Source organism: Triticum dicoccoides, chromosome 7A (genome assembly GCF_002162155.2).
Source record: "Triticum dicoccoides isolate Atlit2015 ecotype Zavitan chromosome 7A, WEW_v2.0, whole genome shotgun sequence".
In the NCBI taxonomy this organism is placed as follows: Eukaryota; Viridiplantae; Streptophyta; class Magnoliopsida; order Poales; family Poaceae; genus Triticum; species Triticum dicoccoides.
In genome coordinates this window covers 180,434,947-180,446,034 of record NC_041392.1, presented here as the reverse complement: position 1 = coordinate 180,446,034, position 11,088 = coordinate 180,434,947, and the positions used below count along the sequence as shown (strand labels likewise).

Sequence of the window (11,088 nt, the reverse complement as noted above, 5' to 3'; positions counted from 1 at the left end):
AGATAATTTGATGCGTGAGATTCGCTCTAATTTTTAGATCATTTGGACATCTGAGCGGCTCTCAGCAAAAAAAAAGACAAATTAGATCAGAACAGTGTGTGAACAGTAAACATTTTTACATATCACAAATTTGTCTTTTTGCCGAGAGTTTCTTAGATGTTCAAATGATTTGAACATTGAAGCGAACCTCATGCATCAAATTATCTACCACACACAAAAAATGGAATTTTTGAATTTATCTATTATTTGTTTTGATTTTTTTTTTCGTCAAGGAGGGCACAGCTAAGCCTGGGCTCAGAAGTGGAATAAGTTAGTGGGGGCTAATTATTTAGATATAGAAGATAAGACCATCATGTCATTCTTTATGAAGGGATAAGGGATAATTTCAGCCGTTGAAGCACAAGTGTAGTAGTCTCATGTCTTACTTAGATCATGGAATGGGAAAGCTGGGGTTTTGATAGTGTACCCCGGTGAATGATTATCATAGATCGGATTGACGCAAATTTTCAGAAAATGAAAGCAAACGGGAACGCCAAGTTTCAGATAACTGCCGGGAAACTGAACTGGGAACATAGTCGGATTCAGAACAAGGGAAATCTGACGCGTCCTCCATCGCGTAGTGCAGCGTCTTTAAATATCAGCACACAACTCCTTCGCGTCCCACAACACCTTCCGACCTCGCCCAAATCCCAGTCGCCCGCCCTTTCCTAGCCAGCGTAGAACCCTAGCAACAGATCGGGCTGCCGCCCGCCGGGATGGAGGGGCTCGACGTCGACGACGTCTTCCACCACTACCGGCTGAGCCCCACGGAAGTGGAGGTCGTCACCTACTACCTGCCACGCCTCCTCTCCGGCGAGACGCTGCACGGCGTCGACAAGCTCATCCACCGCGTCAACATCTCCGGCTGCGAGCCCAAGGATTTGGCCGCCCGATACGCGCCCGTGCCGCAGGCCATCAGCAGCGGCGACCGGTTCTTCTTCACCACGTGCAAGAGCAAGAACGGGAGCAAGCTCCAGAGCGTGCGCGGCGCCGGCGGCAGCACATGGACCATCCAGAAGACCAAAGAGATTTGCCACGCGGGAGTCAAGGTCGGCGAGGTCAAGAACCTGTCCTTCAAGAAGAAGGGCAAGTCCACCGGCTGGGTCATGGAGGAGTACCGGTGCCTGCTGCCGGAGGCCACCGTCAGCGACGGGGTGAAGGTCTTCTGCAAGATGCACCTGGCTCAGCATGCCCCTGACGCGGCCCGACAGGAATCGGAGGCGTACAAGCTTCAACAACCGCAACCGGAGGCCGTGACCCAGAGCACGCACGCGCAGAAGAGGCCAGCGACCGCTGCCGCCGCCGAGCCTCATCCGGCGCGCCCTCAGAAGAGGATGCGCGGTGCCGTCCCGGTCCCGGCACCTGCCACATCGTCGTTCACCGCTGCAGCACCGGTTTTCTTGCCGGATGAATCCGTACCTGAAGCTGACGACGACATGGCCCGGTTCTGTTGCACAATCGATGAGCTTCTCGGGTCACAAGCGGAGGAAAATCTCCCGGTCGGAGCTACTAACAGCATCGAACAGAACTTCTACTTGGAACCAGAGGGGCTTTTCGCTGATGCTGCAGAAGAAATCGTCCCGCTCGAAGCTGACGAGCTGGAGTTCCTTAGGACCTTCCTCGATGAAGAAGCAGAAGAGTCGACGAACGACAAGTCATCCATTGCCCAAGACGTGGGGACTTACAAGCCGCCGCCGCCGATCATCTTCCATGATCCATTTGAAGCAGCGTGGAAGGCCGAAGAGGCGCTCGAGAAGGAGAAGAGGTGCAATGCCGCGGCCAATCTTCACGCTGGAGGGCACAGCAACTTCTTCTCGCCTGCAAGTGTCTACTAAGTTTTTTTGTTTTTTTAGAACGGAGATGCACGATGCGTCCGGCTTTAAATTAATAAAACCCACCACAGGCAGCATCCAACAGGGAAAAAAAACAGAGAGTTCAACAGAAATTAAAAGGGATCGAAGCCCATAGTACGGAACATGCAACCGGCCTCAGCCTGATAGAAAAGATAGCAACTAAAGGAACGAGGTAGCCAGTCCAAAAAGCGCCACGAGCGGGGATTAGTGTCGGGCTTCAATCTAAATCATGCGAATCCGCTCCATGGCCTCCATCATCCGGTCTGCATCACGCCGTTTCCCCAACGGTGTCCATGTCCGAAGAAACAAGTGGCATTTGAAAATAATATCAGCAGGGTGAGCAGGGACCTTGTGTTCGATAGTCATCTTATTACGGGTGGTCCACAGCGACCAGCATAGCGCCCCTACGCATCGCCACAGCACGCGCCCGAAGCTACCTCTATGAGCGAGAAGTATCCCACGTAGGTCCGAAGCCGTTTGGGGATTCCAGTTTTGCGCAAAAGCCTCACGGACGGCACTCCAAGCAAACCGTGCTAGGTGACATTGAAAGAAGATGTGATTCGCATCTTCATGCGCTCCACATAGCGCACAAGACCCATCCGAAGGGCCGTGTCTAATGGCAATGTTGTTAGACGAAGGTAGGCGGTCACGGAATAATTGCCAAAGAAACACTTTGATCTTTAGAGGAATAGACGCTTTCCATAGCCCCCTAGCTATGTCAAGGGTCGGTCCCTCAGTCAGCTTGTTGTAAAGCGATTGGACCGTGAACTTGCCGGATCTTGAGAGGGACCAGGAGACCGTGTCAGCCTCAGGGCAGAGAGAGACACCCTGCAAGGCAGTTAGGAGCCCATCCCAACTTGACCGTTCATGGGCGAGGAGTGGTCTTTTGAAAGCTATGGCAGGAGGGTTAGTTCTAAGCGCGTCGGCCACCAGGATTTCAACATCCATAGCTAGTTGGTAGATGTCAAAGTGGCTTCGCCATAAAGGTTCCGCCCCAAGCCAATGGTCGAGCCAGAATCTCGTGGAGTTCCCATTCTTAACGCAGAACTTGGCCCCAAGCGTGAAGGCCGGCTTAACCGCCTGAATCCCATTCCAGAAAGGCGATCCCTTCGCCTTGGAGGTGAGAAAGTTCCCATCGGGGAAGTATTTGGCTCGAAGAATATCAGCCCAAAGCCCTTGTTCGTTCTGGGAGAGTTTCCATATCCACTTGACAAGGAGAGCTACATTCATGAGTGTGGAGTTGAGGATCCCAAGGCCACCGAATTTCTTGGGGCGGCAAAGCGCCGCCCACTTGATCAGGTGGTATTTCTTTTTTGTCCCAGTCCCTTCCCAAAAGAACTTAGATCTAGGGGTGTCAACCTTGGCGTGAACTCCATCAGCCAGCAGGAACATGCCCATGGTAAACAAGGGCAGGGAGGACAGACTAGAGTTCGTCAGGATCAGCCTAGCCGCGGACAAAAGGAATCTGCCCCGCCAGGGGCTAGCCCGGTTCGCCACCTTGCCGTATAGTGGTTCCCATTCGAGAGTCGAAATGTGTTTGTCCGAAATGGGAAGGCCTAGGTACTTAATTGGGAAACTCCCTTGTTTGCAGTTAAGTAGGTTAGCAATGCGGGAGGCGCTGGGATTGTCCATGCCAGTGGCCATCACCTCGCTCTTCAGAAAATTAATCTTCAAGCCGGAGATGATCTCGAAAGCGAGGAGGATGAGCTTAATCGAGGCTATGCTATGATCATCGGGCTCGAAGAGCAGCAGAGTGTCGTCCGCATATTGTAAGTGGGTGATCCCTCCAGGGCAAAGGTGAGGCTCCACACCTCGAATATGGCCTGCGTTCTTGGCCTTGTTCACCATGGCCGAGAGAGCATCGGCAACAAAGTTGAAAATCAATGGCGAGGAGGGATCTCCTTGTCTGAGACCTCGTTTGTTGCGAAAGAAGTTCCCCACTTCTCTGTTGATTGCAATCGCAGTCTGTCCCCCCGAGACAAGTTGCATAATGCGATGAATGAAACCCGACTCGAATCCCTTCCGAGTCAGCACCTCGCGAATGAACTCCCAGTTCACTCGGTCGTAGGCTTTCTCGAAATTGAGCTTGAAGAGCACAGCCGGCTGACGCGTGCGCTTAAGCTCGTGAACGATCTCTTGCAAAACTACCAGACCTTCTAGGATGTTACGGCCTTTGAGGAAACCCGACTGGCTATGGTCGATCACACGTTGTGCAACCGGGGCAAGTCTCGTAGTGTAAGCTTTGGAGCATAATTTGAAAGGCACATTAATAAGGGTGATGGGGCGGTATTGCTTGATCGAGTCCGCCCCCTTGACTTTAAGGATGAGGCTAATGACACCAAAGTTGAGGCGCGATATGTCTACTGTGCCTAGCGCAAACCCATTGATAATATCATAGAAAATGTCCTTGAGCGCCGGCCAAAACCGCCGGAAGAAAGACACCGGCCAGCCATCCGGCCTTGGCGCGGTATCGGTCTTCATCGAGCCAAGCGCCTCATCGATCTCCCTCGTGGAGAAGGATAGGGCCAGGCCATCGTTCTCGGCTTGCGACACACGAGATTCTTCCCCCCAGAAGTCTGCACGGAGACGCAGGGGCTTTTCTTCCGCTGTTCCCAACAGGTTAAGGAAGAAGTCGTAGATGTGTCGCGAGATTTCGGCTTGACTGACTAGTAGCCCCTGGTCCGATTGCAATCTCAGAATCGAACATTTCCTCTTGCGGCCATTGGCGAAGGCATGGAAATAGCCCGTGTTAGCATCCCCCTTGGTAATCCACTTGACGCCACCCCTCCGGCGCCAATATTCCTCCTCTTCCCTGAGGATGGCAAGCACTTGGTTTTCAAGGGCGTAACGGTTAGCCCACTCTGCTTCCGAGAAGGAACGAGAGTCGGCCTGGGCGTCAAGTGCCTTGATTTCCTCGATAAGAGCTTCCCTAGCTCGTTTAGCGTCACTACCATGGTTTGCCCCCCACCCTCGGAGGAAACCACGCAGGGTCCTGGCCGCATTCACCCAAATGTCCAGGGGACCTCTGGAGCGCCCAGTCGCAGCCCTAGATTGTTCCCAACACGCAAGGAGCATAGGAATGAACCCCTCTACCTCGAGCCACCCTGTTTTGAAGTAGAAGCGTGGACTATGCTTGATCCTATCCTCCCCAGAGGCCAGGATCAATGGGACATGATCAGAACCAATGTGTGTTTCAGCAACCAGCGTGCACATGGGAAAAAGCATCTCCCAATCAGACATAATGAAAACACGGTCCAGGACGCTCCGAACCGGGTTGAGTTGTTTGTTAGTCCACGTGTATCTATCCCCTGTCCTAGCAATTTCCCGAAGAGCGCAAGCCGCAATGGCATTGTTAAAAAGGGAAACCCTAGGCCAGTCAATGTTGCGGTTATTTTTGTCCGCGTCCGATCGGATAAGGTTAAAATCGCCCCCAAGGACAATGGGGATGTTAGAGGCTTGCTTGGCCCCGACCAAGACTTGGATTTCACCTAGGAAATCGGCCGCACGAGAGTGATCGGCCGGCCCGTAAACACAAACGATCGCCCAGGAGGCGAGAGAGACTCTATGTTTAATGGTGACTGAAATGAAGAACGCACCCACATCCCAGGTTACAACATCACATACGTCAGAATTACAACCCAGAAGAAGACCGCATGAATGGCCAGCGGAAGGGACCCAGCCCCACATGAAGCGGCGGAGAGGATCATAGGCCGCAAGATCGCGATACGTAAAATCCGCTTTGATCGTTTCTTGAAGAGCCACAACGTCAATCCTCTCGCGTGCGATATACTCCCTAAGTTGCGTGCGACGACCCGAGTGCCCGCAACCTCTAATATTCCAAAAGAAGTAGCGCATCAGATGATACGGTTGCGTAGGTGTCGTGGTTTTGTCACGACAGATGTCCTAGAGAAAGGACTTAGTCGTGGAGCCATCATGATGGGTTAGCTTGAAGGGGTTAAAGCGGACACAAGCACGCAAGAGAGTTTATACTAGTTCGGCCCCTTCGATGAAGGTAAAAGCCTACGTCTAGTTGTTATGGAATTGATTGGGTTTTCGATGACTAGGGAGCAAACAAGCTTCACCTATGTCTCGAGTTGTTGTCTGTTGTCCTTGAGCCGCCGCCGGGTCGTCCCCTTATATACACGGGTGACTCCCGTCGGCTTACGGAGTCCCAATACCGGCTCATAGATGTGTCCGGTTTGGTCTCTACTTATTCCTAACTTACAATATAGGTTAACTACTAACGCCGGTTTACGGCTACATGCCTTGAACCGACCATGGGCCTTGAGCCCTCCTCTGTCTTCTTGGGCTTTAACATACTTAACTACTGACGAAGTTAACCCGGCCCAGATAGGCCGGTTTACGCCCAGTAGTATTATCCCCAACATTAGGCCCCAAATTGATTTGAACGGGTTCATGTCAATCCTTTAATAAAAGCTTCACCTTCAACATCTTCTTATAAATTGGTAAGCCGCCATGATGTCATCTTCTCTGATTGCTGTAAGCCGGAGTGATGTCACCTGTCATAACGAAGCTATCCATTATGTTTCTTTGTTTAATAGATCGGCGAAAATCGAGGCGACAGCTCTGTTTTGTGGCCCCTTGATTGTCGCGCCTGACTCATGTTCTTTCGCCTTATAAATAGGACCGAAGGGTCATTTCTTTTCTCCTTCCGTGCCTTCTTCGTCTTCCTCGCGTTGCCAGCCTCGAAGCTCCGCCGCCGCCGTCGACCTCTGCCTCATCCTTGGCCGCTGCATCAACCTGAGCGCACCAGAACACCGCGGCAACCTTCCGCATCTTCCTCAGCTCCCGTAAATCTTCTATCCTTTCCCCCGCAGATCTGGCCTAGGGTTTCGTAGTTCTTTAGTGTTCATCATCTGCCTCTTGCTCATACGATAGATCTTTGGATGAATCCGCAAGTCTTTACTCTGTGCAATGATAGTTGTTTGACCTTCGCCTTCACTTATGCATCTCAAACCATAGATCTATATGAATGTTTTGCTCATTGGTTCGGTACTGCTCCTTTGAACCTCTAAGTATTTATCTTTTTTCTGAACTTGCTTCAGATCCAATGCTGTAAAGAAATCTTGTGAAACATGTTTCTGCGTACCTGTCCATCCGCAATCTCAGCTTTTTAATGCTTAGATCAGGCGGTTTAACCTTATAGAAAATTTTCCAAACCGGTATATGCCATTAGTCCCCTTGTTGAACCGCCAGATGCTGGTTGCTTCATGAAACTCCGGTTCAGATAGTTCTGTCTCCGGTTTACCAGTGCATATACCAACGTACCTTGATCAAATGCATTTTTGAACTGGGATCTTCTACCTTGTAGATTCCATCATGGCCAAGAAAGTATATGAGTGCAATTGGGTTCCTTCTCACGTCACAGAGGATCAACTGGACGATTTAGTCCTGATTGGCGCTTTAGGCAGCAAAGATACCATCCATTGGAGGGCTCCTGGCAAAGAATTCCCTCCCACACCTCGAGAAGGAGAGGTTGTTGTTTTCGTAGATCACTTAGCCCGGGGCTTTAAACCGCCCGGTTCTAAATTTTACCGGCATGTCTTAGCCGATTTCCAACTCCATCCGCAAGACACTGGCCCCAACTCTGTTACAAATATGTGTCACTTCCAAGTGCTCTGTGAGGTGTTCTTTCAAGAGGAGCCCATAGTGGAATTGTTCAGAGACCTTTTCCATCTAAACTGCCGTACCGAGTTTACTGATGGCTCTAATACGGAGTTGGGTGGCGTGGCGATTCAGAAAAGGAAAGAGGTCACATACCCTCACGCCAAGCTGCACAGTCACCCCAAGGAGTGGAATCAGACATGGTTCTACTGCAAAGACACCTCCCCTGCTGGTGAGAATCCCTTGCCTGGCTTTCGTCCGGAGCGGCTCAGCAATACACACCCTTTTCCTCAGAGATTGACTGCCCAGGAGAGAAGCAAATATGCTCCCCAACTGTCAAAGCTCAGAGCCTTTATGGCCAATGGTTTAACAGGGGTTGATCTCGCTCGCTGTTGGATATCATGGAGCATACTGCCCCTTAGTCAGCGCTCCGGTTTGATGTGCGAGTATACTGACACTGTGGATGACCCACTGCGACATTCAAAAATCCAGCTCTCCGATGAAGAAATCACAGAGGCTGTGAATAAGATGCTCAATGAACCGGAACACGTCTGCGCTAGAACCGGCCTGCTTCCCTTCTGCGCCACCAACAAACCGCCAGCTGTAAGACTTTAATTTTTCTCTTTGCTGAATCTGTTATTGATATGTCTGGTCATTGTTTAATATCAGTGTATGCGTAATCAGGGCAATGATCCGCTTTGGAGCAAAAAACTGTCATAGGAGAAACCAGAAAAAACAGACAAACCGGAAAGAGCAACTCGGCAAAAGACTAAAGTTGTGAAGAAGACTGCCCACAGGAAAAGAACCACTGCATCTTCTAATCCGGCCCCTAATGATGATGTGGATAATCCGGACTTTGAGGTAGAGCTTGACTCACTTGGTTTATTTTTCATGCGTCTTATTGATGATGATATTTGTCAGGATGATGCTGAAGCCAGCCACGCGGATGTTGCAGAGGTAATTATTCTCTCTTTCGATTCAGAAACTTTGCCTTTACAAAAAATCCGCCAGGCAAACCGGAAAGTTAAATTTTCTCATCCTCTTGCTTATTTGGATCCTAAATTTCTTATGAAGACCCAACAATACGAAGCTCGTCGCACAACCCGGCACAGCGGCCAGGTAGTTACCTCCGCCGGTTTACCGAATAGTCCGGTTTGGAAACGCCATTCAGAGGTCTCTAATTTGCTTGTCAGTGCTTGTCCTAAAGCGGGCTGCTTTCGTCAACCTCTTAATCCGTCTGACTCCGATTACCAGGTTACTTCCCACTCCTCTTCTGTCGAGTCATCGGCTACTCAGCTCCCACCGCTTAAAACGGTGCTTGGGTAAGCTATACTTCTTGTGATGTTTGCAGTACATCACCTTAGAACATATGCTGTATTTGATTTTATTATTATTCTCAGGGCCAAACCTAGGCCAAGCAAGAAGGCCCGTCTGGATAAAGCGCCCGAAGAAGATGTCATTCTTGAAGCAGGCAAGACACCCAATGTTGAAGCGGCTATTCCTGAGGATATTCCCAACGATCCACCGCAGCAGGATGATGATCCTATTGCTGAAGAGAGACCTACTGATACCTCAGGTCCTGTCAATCAGCCCACAGGTTCCATCCGGATTGAAAGCTCCACCGGTCCAGCAAAACCTACTGACAAGCCAACAGCTCCAGTGCAACCCGGTGGTATCAACGATGATGAGGTTGTCATTACTGGCACTGGCCATACTGAGCCAAGCAATCATGTCGCTTTATCCAAACATTCTGCCAAGGAGGAAGTTGCTGCCTTTGGCAAAGGAAAGTGGAACACTGATCTGACGACTTATGATGCTCTGAACGCCCAAGATATCCATTCCGGCTATCTGAACCGGCTGTATACCAGTCGCGACTATGAAGCCGGTCTGGTTAATATGATGAAAGATAAATATGAGGTAACTTCCATATGCTCCTTCCTGCTTGTATGCTTCCATTCTTGCTGACTCTCCTAGCCCCCAAGGGCCGGTTTGCAATATTCTTTCAAACCGGGACTTTATAAATCTCGATGCTTTGAAATTCGCTGATGTAGCCCCCAAGGGCAGGTTCAACTTAGCGTAGTTAAACCGGTACTTTAAGTAATTGAAACTGCCGCATCATAATATATATGAGCAAATAGCCATTAGCCCCCAAGTGCCAAGTTTAATACTTGTATTGATCTTGGGACTTTGTAAACAATTGAAAGATGAAGATCGAATATGCATTAGCCCCCAAGTGCTAAGTGCATAACTTGTTATGTGGTTGGTACTTGAATCCTTATATCGATTTGTTGAAGCATATATCTGTATGCATGCAGGCGGAGTTGAAGACGAAAGAAAACCAAGTCACCGATCTCCAAGAAAACCTGAAAACCCAACAGGCTGAAACCTCCAAAGCAAAAGAGGAATTGGCCAGCGCTTTAAGTGCCATGGAACAACTTAAGGAGAACTTCAAAAAGAAACAGGCGGATTGGGCCACTAAAAAGTCCGCTTTGATCAAACGAGCAGAGGATGCCGATGCTGCACTAAAACCAGTGGCGGATGAACTGACCAGCATAAAGCGGCACGTGCATGCCATGACCACTGCTATCTTTGGTAAGCCAGCTTGCCTTCTGAATTGGCTCTGCCTTCTTACAGAGTCACCGGTTTATTAACCCTTTATGGTATTTCAGGGACACGCATTGGTCACTTGGGGTCAGATGTGCGGAAGAAATTGAAAGCCGCCTATACATTGGTTGAACAATTGTATACTGGTGCCCAGCAGATCATCTGTACCGCATCTCATAACAAACCGGCGCCCACTTTGATTCAAGATACACTGATGAAACTGTCAGTGCTTCCTTCCCGGGTTGAAGGGCTGAAGAAATCTGCTGCTCGAACCAGTGCAATCAATGCCTTAATCCGGGCAAAAGCCTGGGTGCCGGATTTTGATCCTATTGAGGCGGTTCAGGGCTATCCCAGCTTGAAGGAAGACGGGTCAGAATTTGGTGAACCAGATCTGCGAGTAATAAGCCGGGAGGTACGCCCGCTAGCTTGTCAGTTGGCTGAAGAAGCAGACTTGTCTCATTATCAAGCACAATATGACAGTCAGAACAAGCGAATAGCTGCACCTATCCATGAATCGGAAAATCTGATCCCTCCAATCCGTAAGCATACTTACGCTCCCGATATTGACCCATCATTGCTGATCCATGATGAAGCTGTTTTTCAAGCATTAATGGGAATCAACTGGACAACTGTGGATTTCCAGCCACTGAGTAGAGAAACGGAGGCTAAAGCGGCGTAGGATGACCCACAACCATCATGCCAGGCTGGTGACCAAGCTTGAACCGGAAGCCGGTTTTAAAACTGCCTCTCCTTTGTGAAAAACAATTATATTATTATGGGCACCATGTTGCCTTGTAATAGGCTAGCTGATACCTTTGATGTTGATATGCCTTCGTGCATAATTTGTTCTTCCTGTGGTAATGAACTTTCCAAAACACCTTCTGCCATCGTTGAGTGTGAAGTTGGCTTGGCCAATCTTGAAGCGGAGTTTTGCAAACCCACACTGTTGGAGGAGATAACAGCTCCT

At 49.8% G+C, this 11,088-nt stretch overlaps 1 protein-coding gene across 1 annotated transcript; it reads left to right on the top strand.

The window, feature by feature from the left end:
• The first annotated feature begins 680 nt into the window (after positions 1 to 680).
• On the top strand, positions 681 to 1,874 carry LOC119333359. The gene has a single exon (XM_037606282.1). It carries the CDS (start codon positions 756 to 758, stop codon positions 1,872 to 1,874), a length of 1,119 nt encoding a protein of 372 aa, XP_037462179.1. The 5' UTR covers positions 681 to 755.
• Positions 1,875 to 11,088: the final 9,214 nt, after the last annotated feature.

Bases quoted from the DNA above. Each gene is read 5' to 3' on its own strand.
- LOC119333359 (XM_037606282.1), top strand. From the start codon at position 756: ATGGAGGGGCTCGACGTCGACGACGTCTTCCACCACTACCGGCTGAGC.